The sequence below is a fragment of the Colossoma macropomum genome, unplaced genomic scaffold, assembly GCF_904425465.1.
Source record: "Colossoma macropomum unplaced genomic scaffold, Colossoma_macropomum, whole genome shotgun sequence".
NCBI lineage: Eukaryota > Metazoa > Chordata > Actinopteri > Characiformes > Serrasalmidae > Colossoma > Colossoma macropomum.
Window position 1 is genome coordinate 11,342,868 of NW_023494787.1, and position 23,906 is coordinate 11,366,773.

Here is a 23,906-nt window from a genome sequence, read left to right on the forward strand (position 1 = left end):
CTAGTCGACTAACCATCTCGGGTGAGCTACATCAATAAAAGCTCTAAAAGGACTAATAGGAGGGTAAGATTTTATCCTTTAAATGGATTGTTTGTAATGATGTATTATAAGGGAATCATGTACCTTTTCATGTATGTGTACTCATTTTGATTGAAATCGTTGTCCGGCTGATTAAAAAAAAAAAAGCAGCATCTTTGATTTGGGAAAATTGTCAGCATAATTGATTTTAGACATACTGCCTCCCTTAACAGCTATCAGTTTGTAAGAAAAGGCTTTGTTATCAAGCTTTTGATTATATCTTTTTATCATCTTCTTGCATCGACTGAACTCACAGGCTTTCCAGATCGGAACTGTGTCATTGTCTTCAGCCATGCCACTGCTTATGAGCAGAGATGTTTGAGTCAGAAAGGACATATCTATGCATGAACACGTTAAGCTAGGATAATAATGTATAACACACAGCTTCAGAAAATAAACTGGTATAGCAGGCAATTTTTATAACACAGAAACAAGAATAGATGGAAAGTTGACTCACTATGGAGAACACCACCGTGGGTAAGTCTGAATCGTTACCGAGACCTGGACACATCAAGTCTGAGTCAAGACCAAGACTTAGTAGTAATTGTAGTAGCAGTGGAGCCTCAGTCAAGACTGCCACCACGAGTGGTGAGACCGAGACAAGACAGAGACCAGATAAAGCTTATATATATATGTGTGTAGTCTTAGTCCAACTTATAGTCTTAGTCCAACTTTGCATTGTAGCATTTGATAGCAAATGATGGTATAGAGAAAGGACTGTATTATTCTGTTTCAAAGTTTTGTTGATATTCACTAATGATAGACAAAAAGTTTCCAGTTTTCAGTTTCCAGTTAGCTCAGATGGGGGCTTTGCACTCAGCTAGTATCGAGAACAATTTCTGAGTCGGCCTTCCCCCCAAGACAGAGACAGAGACCATTAATTTACTGTCTCGAGACCAGACTCAAGTACTACAACACAACTTGTTTTTTGTATATCTTACTGATGCCTCCAGATGGGCTCACTGTCTCTCTTTTGATAACACATTTACTTTCTGTTCCTCTTTCTCTGTCAGATCAACATGAGCCAACCCCGTTCTTCTGAGTAAGTTGAATAATATCCACATACAAAGTAGCAGAATACTAACATTTTAACATTTTACACTGAAATAAATTAATTGATGTTTTATGTTTATGAATATTCATGAATATTTAAATCATTAACAGTCACTTAGCAATGCAAATACAAACCATTCTTTGATTTTCCAGAAAATTGCTTTTGTCTATGTGCTCTATTTTGTAACTGTATGTATATTTTCTTTTCCTTTGCTCTTTTATGATTGTTTCTACAGTGTTAATGTGAAGAACTCAAATGCAGCATTTACTGAGCCTCTAAAAGAAGGCCTCCACTCCATCAAAAGAGTCTACGAAGCCCTCACTGAAGCAGATGTAGATCCCTTTAGTGGCCAGTGCTCCAACTACAACTACATTAGAGAGCAGATTGTGCAGGCCAAGCAGAGCCTGGAGCAGTCAGAACAGGCAGCCGCTACAGTGCTGAGGAGTCTGGATGAAAAAATTGAAATCCTTACGCGTGATGAGGGAAAGCTTGAACAGAAGATGACTGCTACACAAGAAACCTTACACAACCTGAAAATTAAACAGACATCTAATGAAAACTTACTGAGTGACTCTGAAGGTGCTCTGGAGCTGGCCAAAACAAACCTAAGCACAACAAGAGAAGCACTTCAAAGACAGAAAGAAAGGAAAGACACTGCTACAACTGTGAGGGATGTTGGGCTGGGAGTGACATTAATACCCATTGTTGGATGGGTTGTTGGTGAGAATCTTGTTCCTCATACCATAATACAATCACTAAACTCAAACCATTTTACATACAGCTTATTTTTTGATGGTAAACTTAAAATTTTGTTTCTTCTCTCTCCATGCAGGTCCTGCCATGATAGTTGCTGGAGAAGCAAAAATATCCCAAGCTTCAAGAGCTATTAAAGTAACTGAAAAAGAAGTGACAGCATCAAAGAAAGAAAAGAAAAAATACAAAAGCAAAGTGTCAGACTACAAGTCCGAGATTTCTAAGACTGAGCGCAAAATCAAGCAAAAACATGAAAAGGCAGACCGGATCCATGAAGAGATTGAAAAAGTGAATCAGCAGAGAGACGCCGTAGCTGAGTTCCAGGAGAAAGTGAGAAGTGCCGTCCGCATCCTGGGTGAACTGAGTGGGACGTCCAGCGTGGCTGAGGTTCAGACTCGCAGATACATCCTCCAGGGGCCAGTGATGAAGGTGATGGAGGATCTGATGAAGGCAGCAGATAAAATCGCAGGGAACTGGCTTTGCTTAACTGACTCTGAATATGAAAAAATGAATTCAGGCAGGGTCCATGTACCTTTCGTTAATCGCCTTTTGAGTTTATTTTCCAGCAATAAAAAATAACGGAGAACAAGCATATTTTCTAATTTTGAATGACATATTATTGCATAAAAAAAATCAAAATTATTTCCGCAATCAAAAATTATTCATTTTGTGTAGATGGAAGAGTCCACAGAAACCAGAGGTTAAAGAATGGCTCCGAAAAAATGTATTGATCTATTTAGCCTATGCTTGTAGTTTGTAGAGTAAGTTTCTCCTTTAACCTAAGATAAATGCAGTTAATAGTCTGTTAATGTTTGTGTATGGAATCAGTTAATAACCTATTAATGTTTATATATGGAATTCCTGTCCTAATTTGATTTCTGCTTCACTGCAATAAAGTTGGTTCCATATTGGCATATTCAGATTTCTTTCTTCAATCGCTACAACAAACGTATGCGTTTTGAAAACCACAGAACATGCTGATTTCTACAGGCTGCCGTGAGAAATTACAGTGAAGACATAGGTGACAATTAGTGGGGTCCATGCACTTCACACATTTATTTATTAATTTATTTATTTTTTAATTGAGCCTTATGAGCTGCAGTACGTCTTTTAGCAGATCATAAATGATAGGCAGCCAGAGGTTTTAGGAAAGGCTCTATTTGTAATTACTGCTTTGTTAACAAAATTAAATTTAAATTAATTTTTAAAAATTAAAAATTTAATTTAAAATTTAATGTTAAATTGTACATAAAATAAATAATAACTACATACTACATACTACACCACTTTGGTAATTTCTGCTGAATTTAATGACAATTTTTTTATTAAATAACTTCAGTAGATTGAACAGTTGACCATATTGCCCCAAAACAAAATGTCCTTAATCAAATGCAACCCACACGACATAATACATCTGTTGTATTAGTAAATATAACTTATGCTGACTTGTAGTAAAAGGTTTTTGTGAATTAATTACAGTAACTTTTGCACAGTTGACCACATTGCACCAAAACACATGGTATGTAATCGAGTGCTACACATTAATACTGCACGTCTTATATCTGTGAGTTTCCGGTAGGTTTTTTGTGAATTAATTTTAATAGATTTTAAATGGTTAAGCAAATTGCTCCAAAACTAGTTGTACAGAGTCAAGTGCAACCCACATGACATACTACACCTTTTATATTGGCAATGTTTTTTTTAGATTGAGGCTTTATTATTATAGTGCTGTATGTATGTAATTACTGAAAAGTAATCAGCAAATTATTGCAGAAATTAATTGACAGAAATATGTCACTAGAGTTTAGCAGAAGTAATATTAGAGCTGTAGTGTGTCATGTGGGTTGCACTTGATTAAGTACAACTAGTTTTGGGTCAATAAGGTCACCTGTTCAAGCTATTGAAGTTATTTAACAAAAAACTACCACCAGAGTTAAGCAGAGGTTAAAGTTACCATTATGATATCTGTAGTATGTTGTGTAGGGGGGCACTTCATTCAGACTCTGTAATACATTACTGTATTATATATTATATATTACATACATATTTTGGTGCATTCTGATGAATTGTTTTAAAGCTACTGCAATCAGGTACACCCAAAGTTTTGCATACGACTGTGTGTAATGTAGAGGAATAAGTCTTGTCAGATTTGACCCTGATTTTCACTTAGTAGGTGCTGCAATTCATTAACTGTATAGAAATTGAAGTTGACGCACTTAAATGTTCACAGTTGTTCACAGGTCAGATGTTGTTACATTTTGTTCATTAAGAGTGTGCAAAATGTTTAAAAGGAGAAAAGGGTTTAGAATTTTGTCTTACAGTTTTAATATTACTTCTTATTTTACTCTTTAACAGTGTGGCAAACTCAGGGGAAATCAGTTCCAGTCATGGAGGGAAGAGTCTGGCCCCGTTTGGTGATTTACCTGCTGAACTCACTTCATTCCACACAGATAGTTACCACAGTTAAAATGTGTTTCAGCAGGAGGACGATCACCAAACTCCTCTAGACTCGTAACCTCAACTGGAATTGATGACCCCTGCTTTAGGGGGAAAGAATGTGAAATAAAGTAAATTAAAATCCATAAGTAAATCCATATTGTGCCTTCTATTTTTTGTGATAAAAGGTTTTTTTTTCTCGTTTCTATTTTGATTGCAAAGTAAATGCCCTTTCCACTGTTGAAGTTGGCCTATTTTTCAGTTTGTTAATATAAACGGTGAATCATCTGCCCTCGCAAAAGTAAAGTATGGTGTTCCACAAGGCTCTGTTTTAGGACCTGTATTATTCACATTATATATGCTACCACTGGGCACCATTATCAGTAAACACGGCATAAATTTCCACTGCTATGCCGATGACACTCAGTTATATTTAGCAAGCGAACCGGATGATAAAATTTAACTTAGCAAGATTGAGGACTGTATAAAAGACATAAAAGACTGGATGTCGAGTAACTTTCTCCTTCTAAACTCGATAAAACAGAGGTTCTGCTTCTTGGTCCAAAAGCGGCTAGAAACAGACTGTCTAACTTAACACTTAAACTTAACAATTTCTCAGTTGCATCAAGTTCATCTGTAAAAAGCCTTGGTGTCATTATAGACCCTGATCTGTCCTTCGACACACATATAACTAATATTACTAGAACAGCCTTCCTGCATCTCTGCAATATTGCTAAATTGAGAAATGCATTTTCTCTACAGGATGCAGAAAAGTTAGTTCATGCATTTATTACTTGAAGGCTAGATTACTGTAATGCCCTGCTGGCTGGATGTCCCAGCAAAAGCCTTAACAAGCTTCAGTTAGTCCAGAACGCTGCAGCCAGAGTTCTTACTAGAACCAGAAAGTTTGACCATATCAGCCCAGTTTTATCAACCCTACACTGGTTACCAGTTAAATTTCGGATTGATTGTAAAATTCTCTTACTGACTTAAAGCACTAAACGGACTCGCCCCTCAGTACCTGAGTGAACTTCTCTCCCATTATGAACCATCCCGCCTACTTAGATCACAAGGTGCTGGCTTACTATTAGTACCTAGAATTAATAAAGTTACGTTAGGGGGTGGGGGGCTTTTTCATACAAAGCCCCCCAGCTTTGGAATAATCTTCCTGTTAATGTTCAGGACTCAGACACAGCCTCAGTGTTTAAGTCTAGGCTAAAAACTTACTTGTATAGTCAAGCCTTTAGTGATTAGTTTTCCCTGTCAGTTCTATACCTGCCAGAGTCTCTGCTGCTCTGCTAACACTGTAATTTGTGATCAGTCACCCATTACAGAACTGACTCTCTGTGTGTTTCCTTTCTTTTCTTTGCCGAGTTGAACAGCTGCCCATCCTGTGCGTCTGATGCTGCTGCCTCTTCTGCCTTGATCGGGTGCCACTGCTCGCCGTGCAAACCTCACCCTCACAACCTGACCCCACTGATGCTGCCGCTGCTGCTGCATGAACTAAACTAATCAAATTAATCATTTGCTCCACCTGTTTTCCCTGTTTTTGTACTATAATACTTTATACTAACAATGTTTTACTATCCGGTGTCGACCAGAGGAGGATGGGTTCCCCTTCTGAGTCTTGGTTCCTCTCAAGGTTTCTTCCTGTTTCTCTTAGGGAGTTTTTCCTTGCCACTGTCGCCTCTGGCTTGCTCATAGGGGCTTGGACCCGGATTTCTTTCTGTAATGCTGACTTCCTTGTAAAGCTGCTTTGTGACAACACCTGTTGGAAAAAGTGCTATATGAATAAACTTTGCTTGCTTGCTTGCTATTTATGCTTCTAGAAACATTAAAAAGACCAATCGCTGCTTCTTGAAAAGCTCTGTAATTATAGTTCACAGTATTGTCAAACAACAGAGACATATCTGGGAACACCTCTGCAAATGCTTCTCCTGCTCTCACAAGGTCTTCATCTGTAGTGAATGGATCCATTCCAAATACTAAATGCCTAGTAAATGACAACCCCACCTCTTGTTGTAATTAAAAAGTAATTTGTCTTATGTATTTTCTCTCTCTAATAATGAATTTAAATTTCATGCTTAACGTCTTCATACATGGCTCCAGGAGAAAGTTTTTAATCAAATGTGTGGCCAGGTTTTCTGGTTTATTATTATTTCTGGTTGATGGAAACAAAGCTGAACTTGGCTTCCTTTTTCATTCTCATTCTCAAGGCCCCCATCTGCTGTTTTTATCAGCTGGCTGACATGATCCAGCTTACAGTATCACACTTATACCAGCAATTTTTGTAATATTAATTTTTTAAAATCAGAACATTATAGCCCCCCTAGCTGATTTTGGTTGAAATATGACATGGTACTAAAATGGTACAGTGGCTCTTGCCAACTCAGCCAATATGACTGGGAGGTGGTGTGATTTACACATGTCTATGTGTACCAGTACAATTACAACTAAATCATTTTATGAGTACATTTTTCGTAACAGATAAAGTGAAACACTTTCTTGAGTATTCCAGCCCTGCAAATTATGTTCTCCTTGCTCCCTTTGCTTGATTAAATTAGACTAGGAAAAATAAATAGAACAGTAAACCTTTTGTAAACTTGCATCTAAACATATGGATCTCTGTCTTGGTTGTGCCTATTCACAAATAAAATTCTTTGCCATGGTTAACAATGATTTGATCTCACAGGTCATACTGAATCACAGCACATCCGGAACACACACACACACACACACACACACACACACACACACACACACACACACTCACACACACACAATAAGCACTGAAAAAATGAAACTGTTGAAATCTGGTAACGACTAGGTAGGCCTCTTTGTATAAGATATCAATGAATAGCAAGTTCACCAAATATTTTTATTATTATGATTACAATGATAAAGATGACGATGATGATGATGATGATTGTTGTTATTATCATTATTATTATTATTATTATTATTATTATTATTATTATTACCACTACTACTACTACTACTGCTATTATTATTAGGTTGAGAGCATTTCTTTACAATGTCCCATCTTCTTTAAAAACATTACTTATTAAAAGAATAAATTGTTGTGTTATTTGTGTGAAAGTTGACGAATATTCCTAGGACACTTCCAACACAATGTTCTGCTGCATGAAAACCTTCTGATGTCAGGAAACATTTTATGCCCATAGTGGATCCTGTCTAACAACATCGAGGAACAAAACTTACTAGTCTTTGTAGTATTCAGTAAGTAATAAGTGTGGTGTATCGTTTAGACCAGTGGTCACCAACCCTGGTCCTGGCTTCCTGCATGAACTATTTTCAAGCACAACCAGACACACCTGCTCCATCTAGTCAACTTTTCCACAAGTCCCGGATTGGCTGAATTGAAAGCACTGGTGTTAGATAAGGGGGAGGTTTGCTCAACTTGCAGGTCAGAACTAAACTCTGCAGGACAGTAGATCTCCAGGAGGAGGGTTGTTGACCACTGGTTTAGACTATGAAAATGAAATCATGACAAATTAGGGCAGACTTGCATCGCAAATAATTGTGTTCTTAATAAGCATAACCTGACACTGTGTTTGTATTAACATTAATTCCACCTTTACTACTCAACACCAGCAAAACCCAGATAGTGAATTCCATACAGATCCTTCAAATCAGGCATCACCAAACATTTTCAGCAACGCTGAACAAAGAGAACAAAGACACAGTAGTAATAAGTTTGTGTGCAAACATAACATCCCCCCATCTCCGGAAGAAAGTCAAACATATGTTGCCACAAAGTCCTTCAAGTGACCCAGGCATGAATGAATTTGAGCAGGGTACAGGGGGTGTGGGGCTAGGACAGGAAGGCGCAAGACAGAGGCAGCTGAGGCAATAGGGCATCTTGGACCTATGCAGGGACTGCTGGAGGCAGAGGTGCCCCGCCCCATACCTGAGGGCATGATCTGGGGTGTATCATCTAACATGCATGTTGGAGCTGGCACCATCCAGAGGCAGCTGGAATGCCACCTAGTGCCATTGCTGAGAAGGTAGGTAACTGGGCCCAGTCAGGACTTGGAGAGGAAAGGACTAGTATGACGCCATTTTATTACAGCCTGTGAAGCCTCCAGAGCCTGACCCTGTCCAAGATGGTAATGGTTGGCCCCCTAGCCCATTTTGGTTGGTCAAAGCGCTGTTTTTCATTAATTGATGAAAGCATTCGCTACCACCATTAGCCTGGGGGTGGTAAAAAGCAGTGAGTGGATGTCAAACAGCGTCCAGAAAGTTAATGATGACCTGGGGAGGTCACTGAACGTGGCCGTTTAGAATGCCTGTCATAGTCAACCACCAAAAGGTGTTGGTGATGGTGCACTCTGTGGAACTCTCCACAGATATCCAGCTGACTGAGGGTCCAAGAGGCGAAGGTGACAAGCTTCTCGACACTGTTCTGGGTCTGTGAAAGCACAGAACCTAATGCTGTGGTCGTTGCTTTACAGGTGACAAGATGGTGCTGGAGATTTCAAAGTGAGCCAACATCGGGGTGAAGCAAGCTGTGCCTTCACTGAGACCTCTCCCATGGCTCATCCTTATGCAGCAGTTGGTGAAGTGGGGCTGTGGTGTTGGAATACTAAGGGAAGAACTTTAAGTAGTAGCCCGCCATGCCATGAAGGAAGCAAGCTGAGTGACAGAGCTGAGTTTGGGAATACACGTTAGACGTGATGCCACCTGCTGACAAGCAAAACTCTGCCTACTCAATAGCTGACACAGAGAGGACACACTTGTCAGCATTGAGTATCAGCTTGTGACTGGACAGGGCGGTAAAGACTGTTGAGTCTGCACTACAATGTAATCAAGGTAGATGATGACACCTGGGATGCCAGCCAGCTGGTTACCTTCTGGAAGCAGGTGGGGGTGGAGCTTAAACCAAATGGCATTTGGATATTCTGAAACACACCCACATGTGTCATGAAGGCAGTGAGGTGTCTGCTGTTGGGAAGGAGGGGAACCTGTAAGTATCCTTATCTGAGGTTATGTTTTGAAACTGTTGAGCCATAGAACTGAACTGTGAGTTCCTCGGAGGGACTTCTTCATAGCCAGAATCAGGTTTGAGACCCAGGGTGAGGCATCCACCGGCTCAATGATGTTGGCTTCTGGCAGCTGCCACAGCTCAGCCTTGACCCCATTATGGAAAGCCAGTGGGGTACATTTTGGAAGACTGTAGTCTGCAGGTTCATTGCATGGGAGGATTTCCAGGCAGAGTGAGAAAAGATTCAGATGGAGGAAGAGAAATACTAGCCATCTTCATTGTCAAATATTGTGTTCTAAATAAGCACGACCCAACACCGTGTTTTTATTAACATTAACTCCAATTAGTAATTAATAAGTCCATGTGCAAACATGAAATTCTTTTTGAAAACTACGGATGCTGCATCCTCTAGGATGAAGTAGCATGTTATCAGTGTACCGTTCAAAAGCCAGCATCCATGATAGAATGGGGGTGCATTAGTGCACATCTGTAAAGTAGGTAAATATAGTAAAAGATCATAGATCACCAAGGTAAGCCTATTGACGGACACATCCTTTTATAAAACAACTCAAATTCACATTAAAGTAACTAATAGTGCACGCTTGCACAAAAATCGTGTGACTTTGGCTAGAGTTTGTGGGGGAGATAGGACAAAAATGGCAGCGTGGTCTATAACTTTTGAGGAGTGGAGATATGCACATTACTTTGAATTTGTTGTACAAAAGGATAAGAATGTGATGGTAAAGTACAAACTCTGCCCAGGCCAACTACTCACTGCTGTAACAACAACAAATCTTTCCACACACCTGCAAAGGCAGCCTGCTACATGCAGCTAGTAGTGAAAAAACCCAGAGCCAGAGTGACGCTCAAGCTGAATGTATGTTGAAACAACATGTAACAAAAGAAGAAATGAATCCAGACAGCATGTCTGCCTGATGCCATAGTGCAGGTAGGCCTATAGTATTATCTATGTTAATGCATGTTGTTTTGTGAAACTGCAGATTTAGGGTGCAATCCCAACCTTACTCACATGATACTCGCACTGAGTTAATTAGTCTACTAGCACTTCATTCAGTTTCCATATAGTCATCCTGTCTATGCAATCTGCACTTGTTTTAGATTAAGTCACCTTGTCTTGAATCTATAGCTCTGCTACAGTGCAAGTTACACTGTACATAGTCGATCTTATCCAATCTGTCTATATTGCAGACCATCAAGAGGTGATTTGCGTCTGTGTGATTAAAGCCATTGAATATTTGAAGTCAGGGTCAAAGATGGATCCTGAACCATTTCCCTACAATAAAGACTATATTCATGAAATTCATCAGGAACAGGTTCTCTGACAAACAAATTGAAAGACTCCTAGAGGAATAACCACTGCTTTAGTGATAAACATGTCAAATAAGCTGTACTGGTCTACCAAGTAGGTCGCATAAGTCCTATCGATTTGGTGTCGCATAAATCCTAGGTAGCAAAATGGGTCGGCACGACGGCGTTCGTGGTCCCGACAATATGAGGGTATTTCACGGTATGATTCTATGAGTATCCAATATTCCAGAGTTCAACGTGCAGGAGTTTTTTCCTGTTTAAACTTGTGGGATTTTCCCAGTCTAATCTAACATGTACAGTTGAGTCCCAGCCTTCAATGTTTGCTGATAGAGTTGCATTTGAGGGAGACTTATTGCAGATGTTAGATAAATTGTGTTCAAAGAAAAAGGAGAAATTGTGTAAAAAGTATGGGATTCCAGCAGAATCAGAATGGAGTCAGAAACAATGCTTTCTGAGCATGCACTAATAACTAATAGCAATTCCCATTACAGAAGCAATAAGGGGCTGATTCTATAGGTACACTGCTGATTAGTACATCAATTCTGTAGTATGCCTGCTCTTTGGGACAGCCGCTTGCTGTGCTGAGTGGTCAGTGCTGGTTAAAAATGGCAACAAAAATTATGTTAATTTGCTTGAATGTCCTGAGTATGTGTGAACATGTATGGGCTTGGTATATTGTAACACAGGAGTAGCTTGTGAATGATATTGCTCAAGCTTTAATCTCATATTCACTACTTTGCCGCCACACAGAATTATAATACCGCAAAACAGAGCTGGTTTGGATTATAGACAATGGCAAGAATTAGACAACGTAAGGTGGTCAAAGATTTGTTGAGGTCAGAGTGGTGTGTCTCTGTTTCTTTCTAGGTCGAGGTGAGACTAAGGTAGGTAGACTGAACTCTCTCTTTTTAATACAACCATCGTTATTTCTGCAAACCCCGATCTCCTGAATCTCTTCCATGGCAAGGTCAAAGCAATTCTACACTCTTTTGAGTAAAAACCCAAACACAGCTGATTTCCAAGAAACAGAAACATTTGAATATTGCTGAAAGTGTATCCATGGCAAATCCTCTACTCTTTTTAGCTTGTAAATATGCTGGGATATCTTTTATATTTTAGCTTGTGAATATGAAACCTTCAAAGGTTTTGAGAAAAAAAGCCTTTTCAAGGTCACTATCATTCTCACAGGATGTGAAAAGTCACAATTTCATGCTTCCAGGGCTGCCAACTTTCACACATAGGCAGTGAAACTCACACCATTAGGACTAATTTCATGCTCATTCCAACTACTGTCCCAGCTTTATTGACTATAAACTCTCAGGACCGGCAACAGGAGTTTACTTGAATTAACTACTACAATCTGTAATTGAGTGACTACTATGAATTCCTTAGTAACTACTATGAATTATTTTGTGACTAATTAGAAAAAGTAGAATGTAAAGAAAATGAAGCATCATGTACAGAACCAACTGTAAAAGTGCTGGGACAGTGGGTAAAATGCAAATAAAAACAGAAAGTAGGGATTTGTAAACCTACTTTGATCTGTATCTGAACAAAAACAGCACAAAGACAAGACATGCAATGCTTTACCTCATCACATTCTCTATTTTTGTTAACATACATTTATTCTGAAATGAATGCCCACAACACATTCCAAAAAGTTGAGATGGGGCAATTAAAGACAATGAACTTTGTAAAATGTTCAAAAACATATTAACCAGGTGATGCTATCATGCTTGAACATAAAATCAGCATCCAGGAGAGGCCTAGTAATTTATGAGCATAGACAGGTCAAGGCTTTGCCAAAAACATGCATCAGCGAATATTCATACAGCCCAATAACATTCCTCAACATGGATTTTAGGTATTTCACCCTTCAGGCATTCTTTAGTAAAGAAATTGTTCTATTAAGAACCATCAGTTCTGTATAGAACCATTTCATGCTTAAATTCCAAGTTATTCAGATTGATGGAGAATGTGTTGTAAATGGTTCTTTATAGAACCTTTCTGAAAGTGGTTTTATATGGGACTAAAAAAGGCTTCTTCTATTGTTACAAGGGTAACAAGACAGAACTGACCAGACACTTGCGGATAGAATTGGAAAAAAAGGCTTTACTGGTTAAAGCATTGTCCAAACTCATCCTCTTGGGTCAGATCCAAAACAAAGGCAAACAAGATCAAAAAGGGCAGAGTCAAAAGGCAAAGTCTAAAATCCAGAAAACACAGTCCAATACACAAAAGGCAATACAAGAAAAACGCTCAGAAGAGAGAACCACCACTCGCATGGCCAGAGATAGAAACAGGAGCAGGCCCAGAGCTTTTACGGTGCTGGCTGGAAAGACCTCCACCACAAAGATGAACAGGACATGAACTGGGGACAACTGTCTAGGACAGCAGGTTTGTTAGGATGTTGGGCGTGGAAAACCACAATCAATCCTGGGTCGAGAACATCACACGCCGATACCCGACACTGTTCCTCGGGTCCGTACCTCTCCCAGTCCACCAGATATTGAAGCTGACCTCCATGTCTCAGAGAGTCCAGCAACAGCCGAACAGCATAGACTGGGGCTCCATCCACCACCTCTGTTGGGGAGTGATGTCATCGGGCAATGCCTCGTCCAACAGACCCGGAACAACAGGTTTGAGAAAGATGACGTGGAAAGAATGAGAAACACGATAACAAGGCAGCAAATCAAGTTTGTATGTGACATCATTAACCTTCTCTAGAATTTTAAATGGGCCAATATGTTTAGGATTTAATTTCTTACACCCTTCTGCAAACCTGAAGTCCCTGGTCGAGAGCTATACCCAGTCCCCAGGTTGTTAAGAGGGAGTCTCACCACGGCGTCGATCTGCCTGGTTCTTGTGTCACTGGAGAGTTTTAATTCTTTGGTGACTCTCCTCTCAGACTCGTTCACTGTGCTGCATCCACTCATCCACAGCCAGGTCATTAGAGGAGAGACCTGTCCACGGGGCTACTAAAGGCTGATAACCCAGAACACACTGATATGGTGTAAGTCCTGTAGCAGAGCTTATTAATGAGTTCTGTGCCATCTCCACCCATATTAAATATCTTGCCCAGTCAGTAGGATTATTATGACAATAAAACTTCAGAAATTCTGAAAAACTCCTAACTGGTTCACTCGCTCACATTGTCCATTGGAATGGGGCTGATACCCTGAGGTTAAGCTACCTGAAACCCCTAAGTGTTCAAAGAAGGCTGACCAAACCTGTGATGTGAACTGGGGCCCTCTATTAGAAATGATCTCCCCAAATATGCCAAAATAGTGGAAAACTTGATCGACCAATGTCGCGGCTGTCTGAAAAGCTGTGGGCAATGATGTAAATGTTTTATGAGTTAACTGTTCATATCTATAGCCATACAGGTTTTCTTAACAGAAAATATTCATCAAAATTGCATATTTTAAATAATAACCTCTGATATATTTCAGTAAATTAAAAGCAAGTACTCAGGTAGAAAATGTTGACTGAATACATTTACCCAAGTAATATTTAACCAACAGTATTTCTACTTTTACTTAAGAAACGCATGTCTTACACAAAAAGTAAGAAGTTAAGTACTTTGTCCACCTTTCTCCTCACTGACCACCAAAGCCTAGAAGAGGCCTGAAAAAAAATATCTCTCAAGTATGGAAGCAATATGTTTACCCGAGTTGAGGGGTTTAAATGCTCATACAAATGCAGTTGGTCAACATAAATGTGCCTGTATCTGCTTCACTTGTTGAAGTTAGTATGTTAAACCTTTCCTAAATATTTTATCTTCCTATAGTCATCCATCTGCTGCTTATGGTTCATGACTGATCAGGATTTACAGCTTGCCCCAGGTACTTTTATTTACAATATCGTTTACAGTATTGCTATTTTTAATATAAGTACATATTTCATTATATATTTTACTGCACCTTTCAGCAAAAGACATTGACAATATTATGTATTTTAAAATGTATTTGAAAAAGTGACTCACCTGCTTTGCTTTTTTCTTTACCATGCAAACTGAAGAACAAGCAATAGGGCTTTCAAGAATGTGTGCTATTGTGAAAAGCATAGTACATTATTATTCACAATAAAATGCTTCTTCTTGTGTTCTATTTCACATACCTCCTCTTTTATTTGCTGATGCTTTGTAGACCTATTTTTCATAGTGTCTACTATTCTTCCAGGGTTAACCTAATCCTTGTGTTTTATCTGGTGCGTTTACCTTCATTTTAGATGCATTCATGAAGAATACAGATTCACAAGCTGCAAGTAACAAAGAAATTGACCAAAGACCTCCACATCTGTTAAATGCACACTATAACATTATAGGGCAAGGGTCAGATGTGTTCATTCTCTTGCTGTCTCTCTCTCTCCCGCACATACTCTACATACACAATCACAGGCCATTTTTAAAGGTACATTTAACTTACAGACTGTAGTCCATCTCTTTCGTTGCATACTTTGTTAGCCCCCTTTCACCCTGTTCTTCAGTGGTCAGGACCTCCACAGGACCACCACAAATCAGGTGTTATTTGGGTGGTGGATCATTCTCAGCACTGCAGTGACACTGACATTGTGGTGGTGGCATGTTTGTGTGTGTTGTGCTGGTATGAGTGAATCAGACACAGCAGTGCTGCTGGAGTTTTTAAACACTGTGTCCACTCACTGTCCACTCTATTAGACACTCCTACCTTGTTGGCCCAGCTTGTAGGTATAATGTTAAAGATGATACATTTTCTGTTTAGCTGTTGCTGCACAGTTTGTGTTGGTCATCCTCTAGTCCCTCATGAGTGGTCATTTTCTTGTCACAGGACACTGTTGGCTGGATATTTTTGGTAGGTGGACTGTTCTTAGTCCAGCAGTGACAATGAGGTTTTTAAGAATAATGCTAATAAAGAAGTACTAGTACCACATGCTACCATGGCAGAGCCACTGCAGTGATGCGAGTGAAATAGTAATAATACCTGCTCTGTGGTGGTCCTAAACATGAATGATGAACAGGGGGTTAATAGATTAATAGATTCTGCAGAGAAACAGATCAACTAGAAATGAGCCTAGATTCAAGGTAGCCATACCTAATAAAGTGGCCTGTGAATGTATACGTATAATCATGCACAATGGTGTACTGCACACACCAGTTTAGTTTGTGATTTGTTGTAACACCATTGTAAATGTTTATTTACCTGTGTACTTACTGTTCCACTGGTTTTGTCTCAGTTGTGTGCAAGTTCTGTATATTTTATTTAGACAATAAAAACAATTGTTTCAGAATGATTTCTGGTGTAACCAGTTTATGCATGCATACAGGTGAACACAGGTAAGTATTAAGAATTGTTGGCAAGATATGAAGCAGTACATCATGGCTTAATATATAATAATGAGCATTATTTTATTAAAACTATGGCAGATGATTGATTGTTCAGCCGTGTTCAGCTGTGTTGTGCTGTCTGCATTAGGGCTGGGTTTGCTTGTGAATGAGCTGCATAATTGATAAATAGATTTAGACACATGCAAAAAGTAATTAAAAGTGAGCAGCAAAAATGTACTAATAATGTTTAATTAACTACAGTATGAATTATACAATAATTATAAAAATAATGGTAATTAAGTAATAATCATCATTAATATACATTTGTCTTGAGTAGAAAAGTAAAAAGTGTGAGAAACGTCAAGCGTGAGAGCATGAAATTAGACATAAGTGCATGAGTCTCGTGGCCAGAGAGTTGGCAGCTCTGGTAGCGTGAGAGACAAAGCACCTTTTTCAAGCTCGTATTTAGCAATTCATATTCAGTTTCTGCACTGTTTGTCCACTGCTTTGTGGTTTAACACTTGACCACCACAGCAAGCTGTAAACACACTTTGTTAGAAATCAGGCCACCAGCTTCCCAGTTTCACACCAAACTTTTGCATACGGCTGTGCATTTTTGCTAACAAAGTTAGTTTTGTTAGACTCTTTGTGGTGTAGTTGTCTTTTGTCCATCTCTCAGACACAGTTCCACAAACACACACACACACACACACACACACACACACACACACACACACACACACACATCATCATCATCATCATCATCATCATCATCTAAACCACTTATCCTTCTGGGTCATGGTGGGGTGCTGGAGCCTATCCCAGCTGTCAATGGGCAGAAGGCAGGATACACCCTGGACAGGTCGCCAGTCCATCGCAGAACAGACAGACATTCCACAAAAACAGCTTCCTTTTTTTTTTTTTAATAGTAAAACGTTTCCTGGAAATTTTGCTAAAAATTAATATTAAGGGTACATGATCTGACAGTAATTAAGGCATTTACCAGGAACAAATGAATGAGTCATATATACATACAACCATAAGATCACATTGCTCCGTATTAACTAATGCTTGTACCAATATATGAAGATAAAGGGAATAAAGGGAATAAACGTTCCTTCAACTGAATTTATCAGGGATAAGAATAGGAATAAGCACACAAAAGCAAATTAATACACATCAACATACTTCTGGAAATTGTACAGGTTTCATTCTGTTCATGCAAATTATTCTGTCCTACAAATCCTACTGCAGTGTCGTACTATTACCTCTGTAGATTATGTTACACCAAAAATGTGAATTGCTTATTTAGTTTGTTTACCAAAAACAGACTATTTAATTAAAATTGGGAATTTTCTTAATTTGTACCATCTTTATTAGGATGAATATACTCCACCATTATTAGGGAAATAAAGGTATGTTTTTTTGTTATTCTTTAACTCTGTTTACTTCTTTTCAAAAATTTGTTATGTCCAAAATTTTTATTAATGGATACGTCACATCTCACGTCTTCTCAGAGTAACATGTAAAACATGCTGATGTATCTGTGGTGACAGAGCAGTTATTCTGATGCTGATATTGTTGTAAAGTGTATTAAATGTTTGTAAAGTATATTAATGTATTTGTGGTAAAGGTTTTTAATAAGATGATAATAATATTTATTTGAATTATGTCGATGTCCTGTTTTTATACTGTTTTTATTCTTTTCATTCACCCCTGTTCTTTGGGAGGCCAAAAGAATCACTGTCATTATGGTAGACAATGACTAACACCCATTAATTTGTTGGTATTTCATCAGTAATAAAGTCTGAATTGTTCGTCACTTTACTTTTTAGATGGCACAAACATTATGAATTCATCATGAATAATCAATAATAATGCTTACTTTATAATGAATTAAAAGATGCTCTGCACATTTTCATATTTTCCTTACTATGACATGCCTCAGCACAAAATGAGCTATTCTGAGCTATATCTTACCTACTGTACTACAGTAAAGCACAAAAATGTTTGAAGTCTGGAGTCCCCTGGAATGTGACAATATTTAGTAGAAATGGAACTCCTGAATCCTGGAACCCCTGAATCCTGAATTCTTATGACCCTAAGAAGAAGGCAAAATTGTCAGGTCCACATTAATTATTAACTCATTTCTGTGAGTACAGTGGTAAGTGTAGAATAACACATTCCCTCATTAGCCACTGTCTATCCACTTATGAGTAAAAGCTGTCATGTTTTCTGGATTAGCCTAATTAACACTATAGCAATGGTCACAAATGAAGACTGGATGAACTCCAGGTCTGAAAACAAGTCCCACTCTGGTCCTGGCCTTACTTAAAGGATTTGATGTTCAGTGTTGACTGCTAAAATAAAAATCTACATCTAAAGTCTAATTTTTCTTTTAGAAGACATTCCAGCAATATCCATCTCTAATTCTTGGAAAGGAAATCAAATATGTAAATGTGTTTGGGTGCTCTAGATGTGTGGATTTATGTGGATGATGCAGTTCTAGCATGGACCATTATGTATGCTCAGTTTGATGGACTTGTACTTCTAACTCTCAGATCCTGTTGAAATCCCAAATTGAATTAATGATGATTTTTAAAGAAATATTTTTACTTTTTTACTGTAAGTACAATTATAAGCATGTATTTTTACATTTCTACTTCAGTATAAATTGTAAATTATATTATGTGTAGTTTTACTTAACAGACCTATGTACTTCTGCCAACTCTGTTGAAGGATAAGCAGCTGATTAATATGCAGTTCCCTCATTATTTCATGACAAATTAAGTAGATTAAAGCTCTGGAATTGATTTCCAGTGTTGAATATGTATTTGGTAGCTGTTATTCCTAGAATCTCTCAATATGCAACCCAAAGAGGTGTCAATGCAAGTGAACGGGGCCATCATTAGGCTGAAACAAATCAGACCTATCAGAGAGATAACAGAAACTGTAGCCAAATCAACAATTTGGTACAATCTTAAAAAAATGATGCATTGGCGGCTCAGCAACACCAAATGGCCTGGAAGACAATGGAAGACAACTAACCTTGATGACAATAGATAACAGATAATATAATTCTTTTCTCCCAATTCAGTCTATCTGGGAAAAGGAACCATCCGTTAATACAATTGATTGGAACATAGTATGGGGGAATATATTTCATGCATCAAAGAACCCCAATCATCAACTGATCCATTTTAAATATTGTCATGAGTTACATTGGACACCATGAAAATGCTTTCTTACAAAAACTGCATTAAATCCCTACTGCAACCATTGTCCACAACAACCAATGGGAGCTTTCTTGCACATGGTGTGGAAATGTGGAAATGTTAATGATTTCTGGTTAAAGGTTACTACCATATTATCTGCCCTGGTTGGAAAAGAAAGTCCCGTGGATCCAACTATATTATTGCTAAATGACTCCAATTTAAATTTAACAGGGAAACAAAGGAAGATGTGGCTCGCTGGTTTTACATTGGCTAAAAACTCATTGCACAGAGGTGGCTTCACCCACATAATCTAAGTGTACGACATTGGCTATTTCAACCGCATGACAGTTATGTTAGAATTGGCCACAGCTAGGATTAATAAAGGTAAAACATCTACTCTTTAGACATGGAAACAGGTTTGTTGTGAAGAAACAAAAAGATTGGAACAAATGCTATAAGGTACATCTTACAGGCTAACGTTCTTTTCTCTCTCTTTTTCATTTTATTTTTGAAACGTCATCCGCTGCGCTAAATCTTATTTAGTAAATAACATAAAAATATGTACAGAAAACAAGAATGGATGGACTAGTGGGATAGGGGGGTGTAAGGGGGATGTTTTTTGATTTCTGCAGTTGTGTAATGTCATAAAATGCTGCTTGATTAACAGAAAACAAATAAAAAATACTGATCAGAAAAAAAGGATTGAGTTTGCCTGATTTCTATTGACATCTGAGCCAATGCTATGCTTTTGAATGAGCAGCATAGTAGATAAATAGATTTAGAGAAATGCAGAAAGTAATTAGAAGTGAAGAGAAAAAAAATGTACTAATAAATGTTTAATTAATTATAATATGATATGATATAATATAAGATAGAAAATAATGGTAACTAAGTAATAATCATCATTAATACACTTTCATGAAGTAAACAGTGTGAGAAACGTCAAGCGTGAGAGCATGAAATTAGACATAAGTGCATGAGTCTCATGGCCAGTGCGTGAGAGTTGGCAGCTCTGGTAGCGTGAGAGACAAAGTTCTTTATTCAAGCTCGTATTCAGCAATTCATATTCAGTTTCTGCACTGTTTGTCCACTGCTTTGTGGTTTAACACTTGACCACCACAGCAAGCTGTAAACACACTTTGTTAGAAATCAGGCCACCAGCTTCCCAGTTTCCCACTGAACGTTTGCATAAGGCCGTATATTTTAGCTGAGAAAGTAAGTTTTGTTAGACTCTTCGTGGTGTAGTTGTCTTTTGTCCGTCTCTCAGACACAGTTCCACAAAAACAGCTTCCTTGAAACAGTAAAATGTTTCCTGGAAATTATGGTAACAATATTAAGGGTACATGATCTGACAGTAATTAAAGCATTTACTAATGAATAATTAATCTGAAGATAATTTATCAGGAACAAATGAATGAGTCATATATTAACAACCATAAGATTACATTGCTCCGCATTAACTAATGCTCGTACCAATATATGAAGATAAAGGGAATAAAGTTTCCTTCAAAAGGTTCCTTTTGACGGATGGTTCCTCATTCTCCTGTTGGCCTATGTCTCTGCCAGATATTTTCTGCAGCTCCTGCATCACTTTCTCCTTGGCATTCTCAGCAGTGCTGGAGCTTGAGAAAAAACGGTCCTTATATCTAAAAGAGAACATAGGCTATGTTGCTGAAAATGTACATCTTATAGGTGTCCAAATAAATAGCAAGATGTGATCCCATGATGTCAAACGGTGAGGAAACAATGGTGAAGAACACAGACACACATATAGAAATATATTTTACTTTTGATTTGTATCAAGGGGTCACATTTTTAGCGTGCATGCGCGTTTATATTAAATCTAAAAAATAAAACCCAGATAAGCAAGGAGAAAAAAAACTCAGTACTGTAAATATTTGAAAATAATAATCTAACGAATAATAAAATGTCAGCTTCAGATGACTACTTGAAAAGCAGTATTTATGAGAGTTTGTTGAATGTTTTGGCGACATCATCACGCATGCAGAAGCACCGACCTTAGGGTTAAAGTGTACTCGAGAGAATAAAATGTAAACTAATTATGGACTGACAAAATCTACACTAAAAGAGTATAAATTAATTAATTTGTTATTTTAGAATAGAATAGAAAACGTTATCGTTCATCTCTGGATCTTTTATTTTAGCATTTTCCTGCATTACAACCCCAATAAATTAGTAACATGAGATGCACACACATTAGTTACGTTGGATCAAGAAGCGTTGCGGTGGAGAAGAGTTGGATTTGCTCCACGTCAGCAAATCGTTTCTGTACAGCTGTAAGTAAAGTGCGTTTCATTGTTTTGATCCCCTGCTCCTCATCGGTTTCTTTGGACAGCAGTCTCTGTAATATGGTGACAGCGGGAATCACATCAGAGGCTAATGCATCAGAGGAGCTCACTTGTCGAGTCAGCCCCTCGAATGGCGCCAAAATTGTCATTGCCTTATCTAGTAGGTTCCACTGATTAAGGCTGAGGCTGTCGGGGAGCTCATGTTCTGACCCAAATATTCCGAGAGCCCGTTTTTGCTCAATGAGAGACTGTAGCATATAGAACGTGCTGTTCCACCGTGTTTTCACGTCTTGTTGGAGACGTTTAATTGGCTGGTTGAGCTGCAACTGAATGTCTTCCAAGCGGGAATACGACAAAGTAGAATGTTTGAAATGCCCAACAATTTTGCGTCCGACTGCCACAGCGTCAGCGACACTCCGCTGTGTAAGCAGACCCTCGTTTACTGCCAGCTGAAGTGTGTGTGCAATGCATGAAAAGCTAGGCAGTCCAGCATCATCCATTGCCTTTATCATGTTTTTAGCATTGTCACGCACCACAACATGGACAGAACTTTTAGGAATTTCCCAAGTCTTGAGCAATTCCTCAAATGTGCTTGCTATTGCTTGGCCTGTGTGGGACCCACGGAATTGTTTTGCGTGCAGTACAACTCGCTGGAGAATGAAACCATCGTCTATCCACTGTGCAGTTAGGCTAATGAGAGACATTGGACAGACGTTGCTGCTTCAGATGTCCGTAGTAAAGCTTAAGGCTGTAACGTCATGCAACAAGCTCTTGATATGCTTTTGCACCGTGTCGTGCATCTTTGGTAAGACAGTTTCCATTATATGATAACAGCTGTGCACTAGGTACAAGGTATCGGATGTTGGTATCGGAGCCTCGTTTGTGATTACGAGTATGAGTAAATGAACATGGTATCGGGCAATTCATGCATCTCTAATCCAGACAATAGCAGCTCTGTGGTCAAAAAATGAGCACTGATGGAGGACTAGAGGATAACTAACACAAAAGAGCATCAACAGATGACCTAGAGTCTCTAACTGCTCATCAGATCAGATTTACATTTTCAATCTGATACCATATGATAACCAAACTAAAGTGCTGAAATATCATTGACACATACTCTCTGATTTGATTTCTGATTCTGATTTTTGAAACCCTGTAAATTTTGTATTTGAAAGCGGTTGCATTGGTATAAAATAAATCACTGCATGAAGGGAAAGAGTACTAACTGTACACCAAGGTGCAGCAACAAGGCAGAGCTTTCTGTAATGAAGGCTCTCAGTACAGTATCAGACATATATACATATAACACCATCTATTGCTGTTGATAAACATGTTTGCTCTATAACATACCTATATATGACTTTCATCCCTGAAACCAAATTGATTCAGGATCTTTCAAATAAGGATTCTTTCCTAATGGATTTGGTGCATAGCTTCCCTTTGTGTGGCTGTCTGTTGCAAATCCTAAAGGATTTTTTTTTAAGTTTGTATTTTGTATCATGCATTGTTAATATGATAAAGTGATATAAAACATTTTTCAGAATGAATAAATTACCATATACAGTGGTCCTTTTTAAGAAAATGTGGAGCTATGTTCATCCATTGCACCTATTACATCTAGTTTTGGCCATGAGCAATTGTTTCTTCATGAGCCATTTGATGTAGATCTATTGGTTTTCTTCCCATCGAGTAATCTAAGCAACTTTATGTTGAGTGTCATTGCTGGTATCTTACTGGAGTGTATGCGCCAAGACCGTCTGTGCTGAAGCGCAAAACTCCTAATTTCTTCCAGCCAATCGGTTTAGACCAGTTATCCTCACCAGCCAATCACAGGTGAAACTGCTCCTGCATCTTGCGTGCGCAGATGAATTTCTATTAGGAAGTTCGGAGTGTTCACGGTGCAGTTACCAGAGCTGGTTTATGAGGAGCCTGGCCGCTTCCTATTCTACCCGTTATATCAAAAATATGACTGCCAAACAGCAGAGGGCGCCCGCGAGTGAGTCCTAAATGAATGGGAGTAAATGGTGCTCAAGGCTAAAAATGAAAAGTTAAAATAGTTTCTAATCACTTTCCCAGAACTTTTCTTTAATTTTAGAAAGTAGAAGGATGTATTTCACTAAAAAAACAAGGAAATCTTATCTATATATTTCCTTTTTTCTACCTGGGTTTTAGACAGCAGGAGGCGGGCATTACTGCTAGAGAGTGATGATTGATTGGCGAGCGGAGCAGCTCACTGGCTGTTCACGCTCACTGACATCATAAACATACATGAGACGCTGTTTTATAACTCCTATAACTCGAGTTTACAAGCTTTTAAAAATCTAACAGCGGTGTTAAAATGTTTTATGCTGTTCTGTGTTCATTAACTGAATGCATTTTAATTTACATTAAAAATGTTTAAGCATTTATAAACTATGAT

General features: G+C 38.4%; 1 protein-coding gene across 1 annotated transcript; it reads left to right on the plus strand.

The window, feature by feature from the left end:
* The first annotated feature begins 21 nt into the window (after positions 1 to 21).
* On the plus strand, positions 22 to 2,639 carry LOC118805032. The gene is made up of 4 exons (XM_036565635.1): positions 22 to 63; positions 1,092 to 1,120; positions 1,368 to 1,852; positions 1,965 to 2,639. Exons 2-4 carry the CDS (start codon positions 1,098 to 1,100, stop codon positions 2,462 to 2,464), a joined length of 1,008 nt encoding a protein of 335 aa, XP_036421528.1. The 5' UTR covers positions 22 to 63; positions 1,092 to 1,097; the 3' UTR covers positions 2,465 to 2,639.
* Positions 2,640 to 23,906: the final 21,267 nt, after the last annotated feature.

What these genes read in the sequence shown, in the direction of transcription:
- LOC118805032 (XM_036565635.1), top strand. Translation starts at nt 1,098, where the DNA reads ATGAGCCAACCCCGTTCTTCTGA. An exon ending in AGCCAACCCCGTTCTTCTGA is followed by an intron (nt 1,121 to 1,367) that starts GTAAGTTGAATA and finishes TTGTTTCTACAG; the next exon opens with TGTTAATGTGAAGAACTCAA. An exon ending in CATTGTTGGATGGGTTGTTG is followed by an intron (nt 1,853 to 1,964) that starts GTGAGAATCTTG and finishes CTCTCCATGCAG; the next exon opens with GTCCTGCCATGATAGTTGCT.